Raw genomic sequence first — 22,901 nt, forward strand, 5'->3', positions numbered from 1 at the left:
GACTACTGGAAAAACCATAGCCTTGACTAAACGGACCTTTGTTGGCAAAGTGATTTCTCTGCTTTTTAATATGCTGTCTAGGTTGGTCATAACTTTCCTTCCAAGGAGAAAGTATCTTTTAATTTCATGACTGCAATCACCATCCACAGTGATTTTGGAGCCCAGAAAATAAAGTCAGCCACTGTTTCCCCATCTCTTTGCCATGAAGTGATGGGACCAGATGCCATGATTTTAGTTTTCTGAATGTTGAGCTTTAAGCCAACTTTTTCACTCTCCTCTTTCACTTTCATCAAGAGGCTTTTAGTTCTTCTTCACTTTCTGCCATAGGGTGGTGTCATCTGCATATCTGAGGTTATTGACATTTCTCCCGGCAATCTTGATTCCAGCTTGTGGTTCATCCAGCCCAGCATTTCTCAGATGTACTCTGCATATAAATTAAATAAGCAGGGTAACAATATACAGCCTTGACGTAGTCCTTTTCCTATTTGGAACCAGTCGGTTGTTCCATGTCCAGTTCTAACTGTTGCTTCCTGACCTGTATACAGGTTTCTCAAGAGGCAGGTCAGGTGGTCTGGTATTCCCATCTCTTTCAGAATTTTCCACAGTTTATTGTGATCCACACAGTGAATTATGATGAAGATTAGTATATAGTGTTTATTGAGATACCTGACAAGGGTATGTGTTTGGTAACCCATACTGTGTGATCTAAATGATTAGCACATAACAAAAACATGTAGTTACTTACATTTTCTAAAAACAGTGAACAGTAGACATATCTAACAAAGAATTGGTTTTTATTTTCTGAGTCTTTTAATTCACAAGAATATAAAATCTTTACCTGAACCATCACAATCATGAAGTACTGATTAGTGGGCAAAGTTTAGTATGGAACACAATTCATTCAGGTTCAAAGAAGCTTAGAGAAACAGTTCTAAATACAGAAGCAAATTTCAATAATAAGGAGATTTGGGCTTAGGTTTATCAGACTGCACAGTAATCATGAATTTCTTTACCTATGATAACAGGAAAATTTGTAAGACAGTATTTTGATAATGATGGCTGGTAGTTTATAAACACTATTAACTTGAGAATGGCCATAAAAAACAAGTGTAAAACTTCAATGTTGCAGCTGATTTCAAACATTTCTTTTAATAGATTTTTTAAGTGCTGAAATTTCATAGAGGTATGATCACCTACCTGTAAAGGAAATTATAACATGTTTAACTTGGGACATCAAAAAACATTTAAAATAGACACCACAAAAATGTTTCTGTAGTTTAAAGGTCAAATTTATTAGGAGATTAAGAGGTGTATTATACACAGACTATAAATACTGCACAGCTGACTTTATTCACAGTCAAGCACAGAGATACAGTCCGTGCCAACCTATTTTGTGGATACTCTTGTTCTTTTATTCCAAGAAAAGTTTGCGCCATAAGACTTGGACTTAGGTTTTGGAACCTTTCTCTCCTCAACATCATAGCTCCATCCTAGAAAAAAAAGACAATAGTAAACCCAAAGAACACAATTAAAGAGGATCCCTGAAGAACACAGCAAGCAGAGGCTAACTTTCATAAATTTAATGTTCATTTATCAGGAGTATGTGTCAACACATCTTAAGTATAAATACTTATTTAGTAATGTGTTCCTTTCTAATCCTGTGTGACAAGAGGGTCTTAACTATCGCCTGAAGATGATTTACCATCTCTTAAAGCTGCAAGGCATGATTTAATTTCTCTCTGCTGAATATTGTTCAAATATCGATGGTTATGTATTATGTAAAAATTTACATTCCTCCTTGTGGTTTAATATGTGACTTCAGTAACTGAAATGAGGAGCATTGAACAACATAACCCATCTCACTGCTTTCTAAGAGCTGGTGCCTTTACAACAGTTTGGCGCTCACTTGAAGTGATTATAGAAAAACATGTACACAACTATATAAATCAGAGTTGGAAGAGACCATAAGAGATTACTTGGTTCAGCTCCCTGGACTATGACAGGCTACTGATTAAACTCAAGAAGTTTTTCAACATTTGTTTCAAGGGCTGTCAACATTAGAATCCCATTCAAGTATCTGGTAACAATGCAAATTCTTAGGCCTGACCAGAGGTCCACTGGATCAGCTCTTGAGGGGACCTGGGAATCTGCTCTTAATTGATTCCAGGAGATTTTTATGCATAGAAATTTGAGTTGTTTCTGCTTAGTCCCTAAATTGTGTCCAGCTCTTCAGCGACCCCCGTGTACCAGTCTGCCAGGCTCCTTTGTCCTGGGATTTCCCAAGTAAGAATACTGGAATGGGTTGCCATTTCCTTCTCCAGGGGATCTACCTGACCCAGAGATCGAACATGCATTTCCTGCACTGGCAGGTGGATTCTTTACCACTGAGCCACCTGGGAAGCCCTACCCACTAGTCTGATCTATTCATTCTCTTCTGAGAGTCATACCTTCTCTCCAAAGTCCTTCTCAGTGTTTTACAGTTTTGAAAACTGGATTTATATATGTCTATGCTATGCTAAGTGGCTTCAGCCATGTACAACTCTTTGTGACCCTATGGACTATAGCCTGCCAGGCTCCTCTGTCCATGGGATTCTCCAGGCAAGAATACTGCAGTGGGTTGCCATGGAGATCAAACATCTCTTACATCTCTTGTATTGGTAGGTGGGTTCTTTACTACCAGTGCCATCTGGGAAGCCCCATATATGTCTATACCTCTGCCTCGGGTTTTTCTCCATATCTTTGAAGAACTATACTTAAAGCAGAAGTATACCTTATTCTATTAAACCAAATAAACACTCCTCCTTGAAAATATAATTATGTCATCCTTCTATTCCCCAGTCTAAGCAACCTATCTATATAACTCACTTTTCTTCATTAGATCCATTTTCCATCCCTGTAATTTATCATTCTTCTCTCCCAGAACTTTCTTCAAATAACTCATCTTGAGACATTTGATTCATGGCTGAATCATGTAGTCATATACAAAATGTCCACACTGAATATCACAGTCTAATTAAGTAACTTTCTTGATCTTAGGAGTTGTCATGAATTCTAGTACCTCTAGGTGAGTATAGTATTTGCTACCACAAAGATTACGTTTCAACAAGCCTCTTAGTTAGAATTCATTTTGCCATAAAAGTGAAACTTAAGAAACTCAAATCTAAGTATACTGCTAGTGTGCCTATTTCAGTGTTCTAAAAGGGAAAGCAATTTAATAACTTCACTGCTATAAGGAAATGGAGGAGGGAAGAAAATGAAACAAATGTCTTAAAATATCTTCCACAGACCCTGAACTTATTATAAGATATTTGAATTTCAAAAAATTTACTAAAGAGCATAAGAATAGTACCTACTTTATAGGTTGTCATGAAGATTAAACAAACTAATTCATTAAAGTGCTTAGCACCTGGTATTTAAGTTCTGTGAGACAGGTATTTTTCTAAAACCTTTATATGAATTCATATTAGTTCCTTTATATAACTGAGGAAACTGAGGCCCAGAATGATTAGGGAACTACCTAGTACAAGGTCACTTTCCTTTCTCAGCTAGGAAAGGGCACAAGCAGAATTTAAATACACACAGCCTAATTCTGGAGCCTGTGCCTTAAATACACTATATTGTTTCTTGTGGTTTAATAGTAAGCACTTGATAAATGTTAAAGCTATTATTTCTCCCTCAAGTTTGATTTTCAACTTACTAGCAGCTTACTTTCTATTGAAGTAAAGTATTAATGTAAATAAAATTTCTGTCACATTATAACCCATTAGTTTTGAATTTATGATGCTTTGAATATAGTTAGGCATAAGTTGGTCTATTTACTATAGAAAGAGGTTTTGGTCAGCAAACTAATACTATGAACTGAGCATAATTTTAACACTATAAACTTCTCAAGCATTTTCTATATTAATCAGCAAATGGTGCTGATAATTATAAAAAATATTCAATAAAGCAGATATAACTATTTACTGTACATTTGTTATACATTTAGTAAATATTATCAATTGCTTTCTCTGTGTCAGGAACTCTATGGAAACCAGAGGTGAAGCGGTAAACAAAAAATCCCCAAGCTTCTTCAAGTATTTATGGGAAGGAGAAGTTAACTGGTAAATGAATAGTATATGAGGTGTTATTATAGTAAAACAGGGCTTCCCAGGTGGCGCTAGTGGTAAAGAACCTGCCTTCCAATGCAGGAGACATAAGAGATGTGAGTTCCATCCCTGACTTGGGAAGATCACGTGGAGGAGGTCATGGTGATCTAGTATTCTAGATCCACTCGAGTATTCTTGCCTGGAGAATCCCATGGACAGAGAAGCCTGGCAACCTACAGTCCATAGGGTCACAGAGTCAGACACGACTGAAATGACCTGGCACCCACACATAGTAAAACATCCAATTAAACACACACACATATATATATACACACACTAATGAGTACTGAAGAGAAAACATTTTAAGAGAGGGCAGACGGGGCACCTTGCATCTGAGATCACATTTGAGTGAAGATGTAAAGGTCAGAGTTAGTCATGCGGATGTCTGGGAAGAGCGCTTGCAGGCAGAGAACACAAGTACAAAGACCTCCAGTCAAGGATGTGCCTGGTATTCCACACTCTAGGTCCTGTGCTTTAAGTGTAATTGCACTGAGTTTTAAAACTGAGCTCATAGGTTTCTTGGTTTATGGGTTAGGCATTATAAATATCCTTATTTTATATCTAATTATGAGGGAAAAATTACAGGAGATAAGCAGCCTAAAGCCACAATGTTAATAAGTGGCAAAGCTTGGATTTTAACTCAGGTTAAGTCTATGCACATAACTACATTATAATAAAACTGTATTTATTTTTAAAAGTCCTGTAACTGCAATTTTTTAAAATCTGTTTCACCCATTCCTTTCAATCTGCGTGATTTCCTAACCATTTTTCCTGTTTATTTTTGTAAATGAGTTGAAAAGACTGTTTTAAGAATCCCTCCATATGTTCCTCCCCTAGTTATGAAGCAGGTAAATGGTTTCTAGTGTCAATTCTATGTCTGGCTACAATGGTTACTGGTAAGTTACCTGAGACCTCTGTAAACTTTTATTGCCAAATGATGGGTGAGAGAACTTATCTTCCCTCCCCCTCAGCCTCCCACCCCAAACTCTCCAGACAAGAAAGACATCTTAAGAGGAGCTGAAGAAGAAATGAGAAATATTTAGGAATTGCTATTATAACACACACAAACCTGGTAATCACTCATTTACACAGTTAATCTTTCAATCACAAGGGAGAAAAAGCAATTTTTTAAACTGCATCAGAATGCAAACATTAACTCTATTATCTCTTCTGTCTATGAAAGTCTAAAAATGTTGTCGGGGTCACTGCAATGTGAGAAGACTGGGGTTTTGTACACATAAAAGAACAACTGGTTTGAGTTTTCTCCTGGTAACTAAGGAGTGAGCTGACTTGGGAATTGTGAGCCAGATTATAGTCGCTGTTGATGGTGATAACAACAATAAACAGAAGTATCATTATGGGGATTGGAATGTGGATGGGCAAAGCACCCCGAGAAAGCAAACAAAAACACACATAGGTAGTACCCATCTCTGTATTACTTTACCACAGCCATCCATGATTTTAAGGATGTCTGGGGGGAAAGTTTCTTTCCCTCACATTTTTCTGTGGAAAACAACTGTGTTCCCAAAACTAGACGTGCACCTGTGCTTCTCTGATTAAGTAACAGCAAAGAAAGGTATGAGGAAGTCTAATAACAATTCATAATAGACTGAAACTCAAGTCAGGCCTACATAAATCTCCCTTTGGATTTTTTAGCAAAGTTTTCTACTATATAGGACTGATGTTACAGTGACAATTTGCTCTTTTCTGGAACCCTGTTAAGAATCTGACCATATTTCCAATCATCCTTTTCCAAAGAGTTTATCTTATAGTGCCTGGATGAACAAATTTACTGGTCCCACTAAAAACTTCCTACCATAGTCTCCCCCATATTTTTTGTGATATTGTGGCAATATAAAGGACATTGGAAGAAGCGGTGAGCTTTAGCTAAAAAGACAAAATGACTGTTAGAGTAACAGCACTTGAAAGGACATCAAACATTTGTACTTACTGAGCATGTTACATGAATTGTACTCATCTTTTCTATATCCTATTTGAAACTTCTTAGAAAGATAGATAATATAACTTGCAGGGAATAAAACACAGACATTTAAGAATGTAATCTTATTTGTGAAATGTTTAAATTTCCATAGGAATTTCTTTTTCAGCCTGAAAGCTTTTTTTGTTTTTTTTTGTTTTTTTTTTTTAAAATAACTCAAACTTGAGAGTTTTTGAATGAGATTCGGAAAGTGAAAATGCATCCTCTGAAGAATGCTTGTATAAAATCAAGGTGTAGTCTATGACAATGGTTTCATGTGGTGTTCTTCTGCGACACTGAAAACCAGCCTGTGCTCCTCCCAGCTGCGCAACAGAAGATGATCAAAGCAACTGAGTCCACGGCAGCTGCCCCAGGGACGGGGTAAAGCTCCTAGGGCTGCCGTCACTTCCCACTGAGGAGAGCAGCCATATGGCATGGATTAGCTACAAATCCAACCACCGGCACCTACATGATGAGAAGCTGACTCCCTTGGCTGTTTCACAAACTGGAATGCTTTCACAAAGATATTTTGAATTTTGAGCCCTAGTATCAGAGAAATACCTCTGGCAAATGTGCCAATAAAGTTAAAATGTGATCTGTAATATCCCATGCTCAATTTCTTTTTCCGAAATTCACCCATTTATTTTGTGACTGGGATATTTTGCTTCCTATAACATGAATGTCTGGTGTAATATACAAAAAAGCCCCTGAACAAAACTAGATCCTAATAATTTATGAATTCCAAGTATTGTATGAGATAAAAGAAAATCCCATTCATTTTAATTTCAGAACCATTTCAGTTACGTTCAGTAATGCTGAAATACAGAGAAACATTGGTATTTTTACTGCTTGTGAAATATGTTACCTTTAGTAACCTTGGTTCAAGTCCTGTTAAAGGTCTGTCCCCTCCAGTAACCTAATGGCAAGTTCTGATAATACTCAGAAGTGAATGGTTTAATGATTTTTCCTACTGTGCATTTATGTACAAAGCAAGAACGACCACATAATCTGACACAGACTGACATAACTGGCAGGCACTGCTAAGGATAGCAAAGGCTTTGGGAGGCCACACTGATGTTTGTTAGCATTTGCAAAGTTTCAAGATTCCTCACCAGGCTATGTGCTCATAATATGCCTAGGTGAAAACACAGCATAAACATAAATTATATTTTAAGGAGGGAAGGTAACGAGGAAGAAAAGTAGCTTCATAAGCATTCATTTTTAAAAAGTACTTCTATTTGAAATTCTCATGTATTTTGTTTTGGGAGAGAAGAGAGGTTCAGATCAGAATATGGAGGGTAGATGTATTTTGGAAACATTGGCAAAGCAATTCTTTCCACGAAAATTATATAAGATGAATTAGTAAAACCCTATACCTGCCACATCTGCAACACCCCCGACCCACAAAAAAGAACCTTTGCTATGATAGCAAATGCCTCCATAAATTTTATCTGTTCAAATAATATAGTTGCTATATGGTTTACTATTTTTGAGCCACATTATTCAGAATTTGCCACAAAACAAATTGGTTTGTGTTCCAAAAGTACAATTGAAAATTAGTCATTAGAAATTTAGAAAACATTTTCTAGAAAATGAAACTATACAGCAATGGTAGAGATCCAAAAATCACTGAGATTTTGACATAATTGATCTGGGTGTGGTCTGTGCATAGGGATTTCCACAATCCTATGTAACCCATAATACATTAGAACCTTACTAAGCCGCCATGTATATATAACACCACGAGAAAAATTATTTCAGACTTCTGACTGGGAATCTAAGGAATTCAATCTCTGTCTCCTTAGTAGTCAAGTTGAACATTTCCCCAGCCAAAAAACAGACAGTACCAGGTCTGGGGATTGGAAAGACAGTTATGTAGAAAAAATTTCTGCTTCAATAGAGACTATGCAGTATTTACAGAACACCAGATCACAGCCCTGTTTGTTTTCTTTGAGTTATTTTGCAATTCCAAAAGTTGTATGTACAAATCATCTTATTTGCTGATTCTGTATTTGTGATTCGCCTACTAACTAAAATTCATTTGTAAATCCAAAATCCTCCAAGGACTCCTTGACCTAGGAACTCTGATGCTGGCATCTCTTCCAGACTCCCTGTGGGCCACAACGGTGCCTGTGGGTGATGCTTCCATGGTCATTCGTGACATGCACAGAGCCGTGAGTTCTGAGTCACCCGGCACACATGCTCCAGCTGAGGTCAAACAAGGTAATGCTATGCCTTCTTGTTTCAGCTCTCACACTGCAAACAAGTGTCCTTCTTGTAGTCTATTAACGGCACATTTTTTTTCATTTTTTTGCCTTTTTTTTTGTAATTTCACTGTCTGAAATGACCCCCAAGAGTAGTGGTTTAGTGCTGTTTAGTGTTCCTAAGTTCAAGAAGGCTGTGATATGCCAACTTGGGTTAGATGAGCATCATCCAGGATAAAGTATAACACTGCTGGCCATGAGTTCGATGTTCATGAATCAACAATATACATTAAATAAGGCACTTAAAAAACAAGATGATGTATTGATCAGCTGACAACATTTTGTGATCAGAGGCCCACAGGAATCTTTTTCCGTGGGAGCAATTTTTTCAGTATTCACTAGTGTTTGTGGTGACTTTACAGAACATAACTACCATGAGTAATGAGACTCAACTGTACTTGAGGGGTACAGAAATTCTGTCCTGCCTCGTGACTCCCCAAGCCTCAGAAAAACCAGTTTGTCTCTATTCGCAATTCATCTCAACATTCTTTCACTTTATGTAATTTTGGGCTGTACTAACTTTTCCTTTGAACTGGTTGTAACACCAGCATGGGTCCCTTGTTTCTTTAGTAAAATAAATCTTCAACATGTGTTCATTTATCTCTCTATTAAGTCATGGTCTTATCTTTTTCAGGATGTTCTTTTAATAATTTTGGAGGTGCTACTGAGATGGCTAATAGCTTTAGCAACCAAAGTCAGGAAAACTTCCTTACTAGAAATGGTTTATGTTATTTTAAGCCCAATATTATTTTTTCTTGGCTTCTGAATGTCAGAACTTTGCTGAATCTCTTATTTATCAAATTTCAATTTTGTTCTCCACCAATCTGGGGAATTGATTTTTTAAGGTCTGAGCATTTAAAATTCTTTTAAAATGGATTAATGGTTTTAGAAATCCATTCTCAGAGGAAAAAAGAAAATCTTGTTTGTCTTTTTCTGTATTTAAGGTCTAATGAAGTACTTCCTGAGTAGAAAACAGCTCTCTAGTATGGTATGGGCCAGTGAATATTACAATTCTGTGACCATTAACCCATGGCTTAAATTGTAGAAGTGAAATAAGTTCCTGTCTGTCTGCATGTATGCTCAGTCAAATCCGACTTACTGTGACCCCACGGACTGTGGCCCGCCAGGATCCCCTGTCCATTGGATTTTGCAGGCAAGAAATAGTGGAGTGGGTTGCCGTGCCCTACTCCAGGGGATCTTCCCGACCCAAAGATAGAACTTGCATAGCTTGTGTCTCCTGCACAAACACGCAGATTCTTTACCACTGTGACGATTGTGTCTGTCTGCTGCTGCTGCTGCTAAGTCGCTTCAGTCGTGTCTGATGCTGTGCGACCCCATCGACAGCAGCCCATCAGGCTCCCCTGTCCCTGGGATTCTGTCTACATACCTATTAATTCAGAAATGTGTTTACTGCTCATTTTGTGTATAGGTGGTTTTTTCTACCTCCAAGTATAATTAATGAATTAAGATTATAAAATACTCTGAATGGGTTCTATTTTGATTCTCTTACACAGAAAATACATGCTTGTATAAGTGGACTATTCCTAAAACAGGAAAATGGAATTTCTAATACTTTGAATATGCTAAATTTAAAAAGTATTCTTATAGGATCTAGCAAAGATTTAAGAATTTAAATTCAGGTAGTATAGGTAAATGTTTGACAAATGGAAAATTTATTTTTTTTTAACAAAAAAAATTACGTTTTCTCTAATTTATCAGTGTTAAATATAACACAAGCATAGATTTTTATTCTACATGGCCATGTTCTTTCTAAATTAGCATGTTTTCTGATCAAACGAGCTAACATTACTTCTGTTTAATGTTTTACAATCCTGCAAGATGCAAATTTTTGTTTATCCACAATGATTCCCTGTTCTGACAATTTTATTTCAACATTAATTACATTTTATAATATGTCACCTTGAAAGTTAATTTCCATGATCTTTAGGTAACTTAAAACCCTAAATGGTATTAATGCTGCTGCTAAGTCGCTTCAGTCGTGTCCAACTGTGTGTGACCCCATAGACGGAAGCCCACCAGGCTCCCCCGTCCCTGGGATTCTCCAGGCAAGAACACTGGAGTGGGTTGATACTTATTAATACCTAAAAAATCTTTACAGTAAAATACTGAACCATTGATTACTAAGCAAAAATTTAAACTTATTTACTTTTGCTTTTTTTTTTTTAATGCTACAGGGAGGCTGCATCTTTGGGTCTGTTAATGCACATGTTCATTTTTGCCATTTGGATAAGTTGGACTATAAAGAATGCACACAGTTGTGGAAAGTTTGTTATGTGTATTTATCAACTTTGCCAGTCTACTAAAATGCTGGTGTGTAACAGTTTTCATCTCTACTTTTTCTATGAAATCCAAGTAACTTTGGCCAAAATATATAATTAAATGTACATAAATGAAACACTACTGGGAGTGATGGTGGAAAAGGGGTGTAACCTTGTATACAAAGTAATGAGTTATGTTTTTGGTTACTAAGGGTGGTGACAGTGTAAAGAACCTGCCTGCCAGTGCAGGAGACATAGGGTTGTGGGTGAGATCCCTAAGTCCAAGAAGATCCTCTGGAGGAGGGCATGGCAACCCACTCCAGTATGCTTGCCTGAGAAATCCCATGGACGGAGGAGCCTGGTGGGCTACAGTTGATAGTTTCACAAAGAGTTGAACATGACTGAAGTGACTTAGCATACTCAGAAGAAGGGGAAAAGATAAAAGTCTGTTCCAGAATGAGAAAGGAATGGTGAAGGACAAACCTGAATGGGTACAGAAAGTTATGTAAGATTTATAAAAAGGAAATTTTATGTATCTTAGATTACAGTGTATCTGGAAAATAAGTCTGAAAATCTATGTTGCTCTTGTTCAAAGTGACTCAGTCGTGTCTGACTCTTTGCGACTCATTGACTGCAACATGCCAGGCTTGCCAATACTTCACCATCTCCCGGAGTTTGTTCAAACTCATGTCTATACAGTCGGTGAAGCCATCCAACCATTTCATCCTCTGTCGTCCCCTTCTCCTCCTGCCTTCAATCTTTCCAAGCAGCAGGGTCTTTTCCAATGAGTCAGCTCTTCACATCAGGTGGCCAAAGTATTGGAGCTTCAGCATCAGTCCTTCCAATTTAGGGTTGATTTCCTTTAGGACTGACTGGTTTGACCTACTTGCCATTCAAGGGACTCTCAAGGGTCTTCTCTAGCACCACAATTCAAAAGCCATCAATTCTTCGGTCCTTAGCCTTTTTTATTGTCTAGCTCTCACATCCGATACATGGCTCCTGGAAAAACCATAGCATACAGACCTTTGTCGGCAAAGTAATGTCTCTGCTTTTTAGTATGCTGTCAAGGTCTGTCACTGCTTTTCTTTGAAGGGGCAAACGTTCTTTTAATTTCATGGCTGCAGTCATTGTCCACAGTGATTTTGGAGCCCAAGAAAATAAAGTCAGTGACAGTTTCCACTGTTTCCCCATCTATTTGCCATGAAGTGATGGGACCGGATGCCATGATCTTAGTGTTTTGAATGTTGAGTTTTAAGCCAGGCTTTTCACTTCTTCACCTTCAGCAAGAGGCTCTTTACTTCCTCTTCACTTTCTGCCATAAGGGTGGTATCATCTGCATATCTGAGGTTACTGATAATTCTCCTTTCCATCTTGACAACTGTGCTTCATACAGCCTGGCATTTTGCATGATGTACTCTGCATATAAGTTAAATAAGCAGGGTGACAATATACAGCCTTGATGTACTCCTTTCCCAATTTGGAACCAGTCCATTGTTCCATGTCCAGTTCTAATGTTGTTCCTTGACACAGGTTTCGCAGGAGGTAGGTTAGGGTGGATTGGTATTCCCATCTGTTTAAGAATTTTCCACAGTTTGTTGTGATTCACACAGTCAAAAGCTTTAACATAGTCAATTAAGCAGAAGATTTTTTCTGGAATTCTTTTGCTTTTTCTAGGGTGGAATGGATGCTGGCAATTTGATTTTTGGTTCCTCTGCCCTTTCTAAATCCAGCTTATACACATGGAAGTCCTCAGTTATGTACTATAGAAGCCTAGCTTGAAGGACTTTGAGTATTACTTTGCTAGCAGGTGAAATGAGTACAATTGTGCAGCAGTTTGAGCATTCTTTGGCACTGCCCTTTGTTGGAACTGGAATGAAAACTGACCTTTTCCAGTCCTATTGCCACTGCTGAGTTTTCCAAATTTGCTGGCATATTGAGTGCAACACTTTAACAGCATCATCTGAGAAGCTATGAAATGTGTTAAAATCTTACCAAAGTTTGTTCCATTTTGATGGGCTTGTTTCATTAGGTTACTGTTTATTGCCTTCACCTTACAATAAGAAGGGTTCTACTTTCCGTCTAATCTGCCTAGACTGCAAAGATTCTGTGGCTTACCAGAATAACTTTATATGCTTGTGTTGACTTTAAGTACTTCATAACTTATCTAAGAGCTAAAGTTCTTTACAGTTAGGCTAAGTTCTTTGTTTGTAAATTGTATCACCAAGCTGAGCAGTCAAATACTGTTTATCTGCTACTTCTGATCCTATTGTTTCCTAAATGTTCAAATCTTTTGAAAAATTTTGATTTTTGCCTCCTCCAAATCAAATCTTAAATGTAAAATAAAACAGAGTATCTGTGCACCTAAAACTAAAACTTTGTGATATTCCACAGGCCCTTTGGGAAATCTCAAAGATGTATTCTTTCAACTTTGTAAAAATAAGTGCTAGAAATAGATTTATTTGATGTGTTACAACTGATGAGCTACATGGGAAGAGCTGTCAATTTGGAATAGATGCTTAACCATCATGAGGTTAATTCTGTTTGGATAAATGTTAATGATATTGCTCAAATTACAAGCTATATGCTAAGCTTAGAGATTTGTCAATACCTTCACTGTTTATGATACGTTTCATTTATCTGAGCTCTGGTGCCTGATATCAGAAAAAGTATAGGTTATCTTTCAGAATTTCAGTTATTTAAAAAAAATATTAACTTGGTTGCATCTTTAGTTCACTTCTTGTATCTTCTAGGCTAGTATATGTCAACTAGAAATTCATATTACATATTTATGGAGGCTTATTAATATATAGACATACAGGACCTACCCTAGAATAACTGAATCTTTTAACTTGATTTTTTTTTTTTGGTATCTTCTTAATATGGTATATTCATGGTATATTATGTCTCAGGATTACTGTAAAAAATTTTTTCCTCTGTAAAGAGTATGTTTATTTTTATAAATTAGGTGAACATTTGCTATCTTCTTTGAAAATAAGCTTATTAACAAATTGAGTACAGATATTTTGTAACACTTGTTGGAATGTCTTTAAGTTGCATTATTCTTGTTATGAACTCCCAATCATATTTCACTTTTGAAATTTATCTAATGTTATACATGGAAGTTCAGTTCAGTTGCTCAGTCGTCTCTGACTCTTTGCAACCCCATGGACTGCAGCACGCCAGGCTTCCCTGTCCATCACCAACTCCCACAGCTTGCTCAAACTCATGTCCATTGAGTCGGTAATGTCATCCAGCCATCTCATCCTCTGTCGTCTGCTTCTCCTCCCGCCTTCAATCTTTCCCAGCATCAGGGTCTTTTCAAATGGGTCAGTTCTTCGCATCATCAGGTGGCCAAAGTATTGGAGTTTCAGCTTCAGCATCACTCCTTCCAATGAATATTCAGGATTGATTTCCTTTAGGATGGACTGGTTGGATCTCCCTGCAGTCCAAGCAACTCTCAAGAGTCTTCTCCAACACCACAGTTCAAAAGCATCAGTTCTTTGGTGTTCAGATTTCTTTATGGTCCAACTCTCACATCCACACAAGTCTACTAGAAAAACCATAGCTTTGACTAGACAGACCTTTGTTGGCAAAGTAATGTCTCTGCTTTTTAATATGCTGTCTAGGTTGGTTGTAGCTTGGCTGCAGTCACCATCTGCAGTGATTTTGGAGCCCAAGAAAATAAAGTCAGTGTTTCCACTGTTTCCCCGTCTATATGCCATGAAGTGATGGGACTGGGTGCCATGATCTTCATTTTTTGAAGGTTGAGTTTTAAGCCAACTTTTTCATTCTCCTCTTTCACTTTCACCAAGAGGCTGATTTTTATTTTTGCCTTCTCCAAATACATGGAAGAGACCTAGGAGAACTAAGTAATTCACCAAAATTGCCAAAGCCCTCTTCTAAAATACTATCCAATACTATCCTTAGCTAAAAACAAAAGAGAACACTAAGGATAGGGAGTCAATTCTGTGAGATTACCAGGAACAAGAACAGTAAACAAGGGTGAAATTATTAGGCAGATTTAAATCACTTCCTTCTCAATTGATAAGAGTTTCTAAAGTCATCCTTCTCTTTTAGGTACTCCCAGAGATACCCTTACCAATGGAAATTTCCCTTATGTATATAAATACTTCTTACAAAAGGGGAACTCCTACTTTGTTTTGAGAGTTTCCCCCAAGTCTGCAGTTTCTTAGGGGGGAAAAAAAATCAGCTTAATTAATATGCCAAAGAAACATTTTGTGGTGGAAAATTTTGCTCCCCTACAGAGTAAAATAAATCCTTTATGAAGAATTTTATATATATTGAGTGATGACATACTTTTGTTTTGAAATTTGTCTTTGTTCATTTTAGTTTCTGAAAGTTGTTTTTTAATAGATCGATAGATGGATGTAAGGTTGAGACCCTCATGAGAAGGTTAAAGATAGGTGGAAATCCAGACCTTGCTGATGGTGTCCACTTCTGAGATAATTCTAAGTTCTGGTTTGCAACTCCCAAATTGACTCTATATTTTCCTGAATCAGTGCTTCCACCTTCTGTAACTTTAGGACGTGGGTTTTCCTCTCCAATACATCACGATAGCAGTTTCACTGCTTATTCTCTGTCATCCTGTTTACTCCTGAAGAAAACCCTTCTCTATTGGAGAATTTTAGTAAGTTGTTACAGCTAACAGCAATGAGAAAAACACAAGGGGTAAAATGACAAAGGAAAGGGAAGTCACAAAGTTTCAAACCAGATCAAAAGGGAAAGGGAATAAAACCATTTCTGGTTTCATTAGCATGTAAATATAGGGATCCTAGCCTACTACAAGAAAAGACAAAAGCCACATGAGTGAGAAAGGTGGGTCTTTTCTGTACACAAAGAAAAAAGAAGGTAAGGTTCATCAACATTTGAGAAAAACCACAGATAAACTTTCTTTATAAAAAGACATAGCATCTTTGAAGAGTTCTTCTGGAATATATGCTGAGTTCAAAGGGAGATCTTTAAGATGAGGCTGTGGTGATAAAAAGACACAAGGGTATTTATAACTTAGTGTATGCTAATGGAGGGAGAAGTGAGAGGTGAGCAGGGGAAAAAGAAGCCAAGGAAGAGCATTCAGTCTTTCTTCTATCCCACTCAGCAGGTGACAGAACCAGGCTTCCACAGGAAGTGAGGTATGGTGAGAAGGGAGACCAGAGGCAAAATCATCAATAGCAGGAAGAAGAAAACGTTTAATCTCAGACATGAGGGCATTCTTATGTAAATATATTGATTTACATAATGCCTTATTTAAGAAATTGAAAATAAGTGTTAACAGGGATTTTGTGATATAGTGTAGATCTTTTGCCCTTCCCTGGTGGTTCAGATGGTAAAGAATCTGCCTGCAATGATCCCTGAGTTGGAAAGATCCCCTGGAGAAGGGCATGGCAATCCACTCCAACATACTTGCCTGGAGAATCCCCATGGGCAGACAAGCCTGGTGGGCTACAGTTCATGGGTTCACAAAGAGTTGGACACAACTGAGCGACTAAGCACACACATTGATTTTTTAGCTATTTTATTTCACTATTGTATGTAATATAAAAATTTACACTTATCCTTGATCCTAAGTAAGTGTCTGAAGAACAGAAGTGCATTTCTTTTTTTAAAAAATTATTTTTTTTTTGCCATGCAACGCAGCTTGTGGGATCTCTGTTTCCCACCCAGGAACTGACTCGGGGCCCCTGGCAATGAACGTGCAGAGTCCTAACCACTGGACTATCAAGGAACTCTGCATTTCTCAAGTAATGTAACTTTTCAAAGTTGGGTAAGGTTTTCCTATTTCTTATATTCACTACAGAATATATAGAAATGATATATCTAGAATATGTATGTAATATATGTCTTAGATAGCTTGAAGTATTCTAGGTTAGTGCTACCCAACAGAAACATAATGTGAACCAGACAGATAATTTTAAATTACTTTTTCGTTTTAGACATTTTTTAAAATGTTGCTCCTAAGTAAGCCTTTAATCATTCAGGTTCCTAGCCTAATACACATCTTAAATATTATCATTTTAATATGTAATCAATATAAAATTTATTAGAGATATTTAATGCTTTTTTTTAATACTCTCAGAAACTCCCAGTGTCTATTTTACACTTAACAGCACACCCCAATTCTAACTAAATACATTTCAAGTGCTACACAGCCACATGTGCCTACCATTCTGGACCATGAAGATCGAGATGATGGATGTAACATCTACAGCAGCCTAGTAGTATCATGGAAAAAAACACTGGACTTGGAACCTAGAAACTTGGGCCCTATCAGCTGGGAGCTATGTGATAGACACTGGTCTTGTAGGGAGTTAACAGTTCTTCTAAAAGAAAGAACAAGTAGCCAAATAAATTTAAAATGATTTAAGGAAAAGTTTAAAACATGACCTGGAGAGTAATTTACAGCATCACTAAATGTACTGTTCGAATTTACCAATTTTTATTGAGCATATAGATGACTGGGTGGTTTCCCTGGTGAAAGTGAAAAAAGTCAAAGTGTTAGTCACTCAATCATTTGGCACTCTGCGACCCCATGGGCTGTAGCCTGCCAACCTTCTCTATCGATGGCATTCTCCAGGCACGAATACTGGAGTGGGTAGCCATTCCCTTCTCCAGATCATCTTACCTACCCAGGGATCAAAGCTGGGTCTCCTGCGCTGCAGGCAGATTCTTTATCGTCTGAGCCACCACCCAGAGCCACCAGGGAGGTGCTTGTAATTCAGCAAATAAAGTATTATAGTTTGAGTAAGAGGACTATTTATTCTTATTTAAAGAATAATCCCCAGAACCGAAGCCAGGAGTGTTGGCATATGACAGGGTGCTCAACATATGTATGACTGAATGCAACAAAAAAAATAAAATACAATACCACAGTAGAAGAGTTATAAAAAAGGAATAAATCAATGTGGAAGCTAAAAGGAAGAGACAGCACATCTATTTGGAGGTTGGAAAGGGAAATAAAAACGATCAGGGAGGAGGTAACATTTAAAATGTATTCTGAAGAATAGGCTGGAGTTTGTAGGCAGGGAAAAAGAGGAGAAAGGGAACAGAACGAGGAAGAGATTGCAGAAGGAAGAAACTAAAGCAGAGATAAGGGCAAGAAGAAATGCTGAGGCACAGTAAGATCAAGTTAGGTTACTGTTTGAGTGACAGGTTACTATTTGAGTGATAAGTTAGTGCTTATATTGTGAAGAACTTGAATTATCAGCTGAGGAATATATTAAGCATAGGCCTTTTGAAGTGTTTGAATAAACAGTATTTCAGATTAACAAAAACGTCAGAGGAGAAAGGGTCTCAGTATTGACGGAATACATAATTGTTTAGACCAGAGGTCAATAAATATTTACTGTAAATGGCCAAATACAAAATATTTTTAGACTATGGGGGCCATATTGTCTCTATTACAACTATTACTATTTACTTTTACTGTTAGAGCTGCAAAGTTATCACAGGGATTGAACTTGTGTCTCCTGCATTGGAAGGTGAGTTCTTAACCACCGGGCCACCAAGGAGCCAAGATATATAATACTAAATGTTAAATAAGTGAAGAATGAGAAATAACTTCTTCCCTAGGAGATGAAAGTGCCTTCAAATTCCTGAGTAGGGAAAATATTTTAGAAAGGCAATAATTTGACCAGGTAGCCAGTGTCCACTATATAGGTTTTGTGTCAGGCACTGGAAACAAAAAGAGTTGGACACAACTTAGCGGCTAAACAACAATCGGAAACAAAGCAGTGAATAAGATCAACAGAATACCTACTACCTTAAAGGTTGTCAGGGCTTCTCAGGTGGCACCACAGTCAAAAATTCACCTGCCAATGCAGGAGACAAGTTCAGTCCCTGGGTTGGGAGGATCCCCTGGAGTAGGAAAGGGCAACTCACTCCAGTATGCTTGCCTGGAGAATCCCATGAACCCAGAAGCCTGGGCACAATAGATAACCTAGGTTTTCCGGTCAGTTTGTTCTCTCCCTGTAAATCATACTTCATCCTAACACACGATCCTTCCCATGCAGCTCTCTCTAGGTCTTGCTCCATAAGTTTGGTAACACCATCTCACTGCCCCACTATGTCCTGTGGTTTTCCTATACCTTGTCCATACTTTTATAAGTCCTTTGGGCTTCCTAGTTGATGCTAGTGGTAAAGAACCCACCTGCCAATGCAGGAGATGAAAGAGATGGGAGTTCAATTCTTGGGTTGGGAAGATCCCCTGGAGGGCAGCATGGTGACCCATTCCAGTTTTCTTGCCTGGAGAGGCCCCAGACAGAGCAGCCTGACAGTACAGGCCACAGGGTCATGACTAAAGCGACAGCACGCAAGCACTTAGAGGTAATTCCTGATTCACTGGTTCTCTTTTTGTGTTGTTTTATCTAGGCTGCGCCAGATGGTTCTGAGATCTCAGTTCCCCAACCAGAGAAGGAACCCAGGCCATGGCAGTGAAAGCGCCAAATCCTAACTATTCGATCACCAGGTAAGTCCCCAGGTCCACACTTCGCTTACAGTTTTATACGGTAACATTCTCTAAGCTTTTTCAACGTATACCGTCTGTTGACTTTGGTAATGCTCCTCAATTTTCATTCTGGTGTGGGGAGTAGAAATCAGATCAGAAAGGCACTTGATTTTATTAGTAACAGTAGCAGTGGTTAGTTCATGTATCTGCAATTCACATGGCAACTACAGTCATACAGTCCTTGTGCCCACTCAGGAAGTAGTCAGGCTTAAGAGTTTAATTAGACTTCCTGTCATTAAATGCACATGATAGACTATTTGAGGTGTCAGACATGAAATATGGTAGGCTACAAAGATGAAAAACATTAACAGAACTGTTGTTGATGAGCTACATTACAGTTTAATTTTAACAAGAGCAATGTAAATGTTACATCAAAATAATATTTTAAAGACTATGATCACTTTGAGAACAAATATGTTTAATTTGGAAATTTGGTAATATAGAGTACTTTTTAAAATTTTTTTATTTTTTATTTTTAAAGTCTACTAATAAGATAAACTGAAATACTATTATATACTTAGCTATGTCTTAACTACTTTACTTTTATAAACTTATTCAATCCTCACAACAATTCCCATTGTATTTGCATTTTCTCCTTGTACAAACCCAGACAAATAGAGATCTGACATGGACTCAAATCTGACAGTCTGGCTTCAGATTCTTAAGGTATAATATAATGTGAACTTAGGATGAAAAGCAAATATTTCAGATAATAATCTTTATAGCGCTTTTACATTTATGTCAAATATATTGAAAAAACACTAATAATCTTTTACACTTATATTGCCTTATAGTAATAACATACTTAAATGGACATGATCTCATTCAAATAGACAGCTGAATTAGATTCAAATTCAATTTGATCAACTAGAACAATAGAATGCATCAGGTACAAATGCACAGTATTGCATTTAAACCTGAGAGAAACAAGAAATAACAGATGTAAGGAGGTAAGGGAAAGGACCAATAGTTTCCAAATGGCCAGTTGTGTGTGTGTGCGTGTTCAGTCGTGTCTGACTCTTTACAACCCCATGGACTGTAGTCCGCTGGGCTCCTCTGTCCATGGAATTTCCCAAGCAAGAATACTGCAGTGGGTTGCCATTTCCCGACCCAGGGATTGAGCCTAAGTCTCTTACACCTCTTGCACTGGCAGGCGGATTCTTTATCACTGCGCCACCTGGGAAGCCCATTATGTTTCAAGTACTTGCCTAACTGCACCTTTAGATAAGTAACATTATTTGAACAATGAAGAAACATTAAGTCCATGATGAAATTAATCCAAAATCATGTAGCTCTGAGTGGCATAATAAGGATTAGAATTCATCATGATCTGCCTCCAAAGCCTCCTTTCACTACCAACAGCAGAAAAATGAGGGGGGAAAAAAGACATTCTATTCTGTGTTTCTGTTGAAAGAAAAACTAACATAGGTTGAGTTTTAGGTAGCTACTAATATACTCTTAGGTTGTATTCATGTAATTACAGAACCAACATATCAATAGAAGTGGTAAACATAGACATTTATGTTCACATGACATTTTAGAGGAAACATGATAACCAATTTGTAATAATTGAAAAGCTATTAGGTAGAGTAACAGACATGAGATTTTGTTTCAAAGTAAGAAAATAATAAACAAGATGTCAAAACTGGAATAGGTTACCTTATGAGATATTTAATGTTTTAAACTTAATGTTAGTGATTTTGCAGAGGCATTCATAAATAAGATAGAAGTTAGACAAGTAGTTTTATTCCAAGCCTCGACTTCAAATTTAGAGCAGTTTGACTTTCACATGTTACATGTGCATTTATTTTTCAGATTTTTTATTTTTTGGAGGGGTATGTTCTCATGGTGTAAAAAGAAAACCTAAAACCATTGGACTAGATACACTGATTTGTTAAGAACATAAAATCACATCTTGCTTGTCAAAACAAAAGCAAATCACACTTACCATTTTTTTCTGCAAAGGCAATTGCATCTTCTTTAGTACTAAAAGTCAGAACCAGGTTGGATAAGGGATCAGCCCTGTAAGAAACAATTTTTTTCCCAGGATTTAACATTAACCTGTGACTGAAAATTACTTATTTTGAATAATTTCTTTAAAACTGTTAACTATCTGAATATGTTTTTCTGTGATAAATTACAGAGAAGGCAATGGCAACCCACTCCAGTACTCTTGCCTGGAAAATCCCATGGACTGGAATTGCATGGGATTACATGGGCTGCAGTCCATGGGGTCGCTAAGAGTCGGACATGGCTGAGTGACTTCACTTTCACGCATTGGAGAAGGAAATGGCAACCCACTCCAGTGTTCTTGCCTGGAGAATCCCAGGGACGGCGGAGCCTGGTGGGCTGCCGTCTCTGGGGTCGCACAGAGTCAGACACGACTGAAGTGACTTAGCAGCAGCAGCAGTGTTAAATTAGGGCAATTTTCTAACAAGTCAAATTAAAAACTTTAAAATGACAAAGACATTCAGCAATCTTTAGTCTCTAATAAAAATCATTTATTAAGCTTTAAAAAAAAGAAAATGAATGAGAATCCTCTTAGGTTTGTTTTATTCTTTAAACATACCTTATAAATTCATCGTAATTAGAAGGAGCTTGGCCAAAATTGTGAAGACCCTGAGCTCACCTCTTCTCACAGACACATCAAAACTACAACTGTTTACACAGCAACAACTGAGAAAACCTAGAATCTAGCAGAAAAGATCTTCTGTAATCAAAGGTATAAAGAAGGAACCACAATGAGACAGGAGGCAGAGACCCATACCAAGTTGGGCAACCCACAAACAGGAGGTAAGTACAACTGCAGAAAGTCAGTCGCTCAGTCGTGTCTGACTCCTTGAGACCCCAGGGACTGTAGCCCACCAGGCTCCCCTGTCCATGGGATTCTGCAGGTGGAGTGGGTTGCCATTTCCTTCTTCAACAACTGCAGAGGTTCTCCCCAAGGAGCAATATGTCTAAGCCCCAGATTGAGCTCCCAAGCCTGGGGATCCTGAATTGGGAAGACAAGCCCCTAGAACATTTGGCTTTAAAGGCCAATGGGGCTTAGTTTCAGGAGACCCAGAGGGCTGTGGGAAACAGAGACTATCTCGTAAAAGGCTCACAAGAAATCTCATATATTTCAGGACCCAGGGCAGAAGCAGTAATTTGAAGGAAGCGTGGGTCAGACCCACCTCCTAATCTTTGAGAGTCTCCTGGAAAGGCAGGAGACAACTGAAGCCCAGGGATGTAGAAAACTGGCAAGAGCCATTTGGGGGAGCTCATTCCACCATGAGGTGCCATTTTGGAATCTTCTCAATAGCTTCTAACCACTGGACGAGGTTGTAAGCACCATTCCTGAGACATCTCAGGCTAAGCCATTAGCAGGATGGGAACACAGCTCTACCCACCAGAAGGCAGGCTGCCTTAAGAACTCCTGAGCCCATGGGCTGCCCCAGGAAACAACAGCCTTGTCCACCAGACGGCCCTGCAGCTAAAGACCCCAGCAGACCCTTAGCCTGCCACAGAGAACCCAACTCACCTGGCAACACTAGCCAACACCCCGTGGGCCCTGGCCCTGCCAACCAGCTGGACAAAACCAGCTCTGAGACACTGCAGACATCACAGTCAGTGGGCCAACACACCAGCTCAAGGACTACCGGGGTTCTGGAGGCAGAGGTCCCACAATTTACCTCTGCCGAGCAGTGAACCATCACTAGGCCCAGAACCCCT

At 38.2% G+C, this 22,901-nt stretch overlaps 1 protein-coding gene across 1 annotated transcript in view; it reads right to left on the minus strand.

Annotated features, from left to right (window-relative positions):
- Positions 1-1,271: 1,271 nt before the first annotated feature.
- The window catches only part of NDUFS4 (NADH:ubiquinone oxidoreductase subunit S4), a 115,955-nt gene continuing 94,325 nt past the window's right edge, over positions 1,272-22,901 (minus strand). The window contains exons 4-5 of the mRNA XM_006058300.3: positions 21,139-21,212; positions 1,272-1,490 (exon numbers count right to left, since the gene is read on the minus strand). Of these exons, the coding sequence (XP_006058362.1) occupies positions 1,387-1,490; positions 21,139-21,212 (178 nt within the window). The 3' untranslated portion in view covers positions 1,272-1,386. The remainder of the gene's footprint in view (positions 1,491-21,138; positions 21,213-22,901) is intronic.

The sequence above is a fragment of the Bubalus bubalis genome, chromosome 19 (assembly GCF_019923935.1).
Source record: "Bubalus bubalis isolate 160015118507 breed Murrah chromosome 19, NDDB_SH_1, whole genome shotgun sequence".
Lineage (NCBI taxonomy): Eukaryota > Metazoa > Chordata > Mammalia > Artiodactyla > Bovidae > Bubalus > Bubalus bubalis.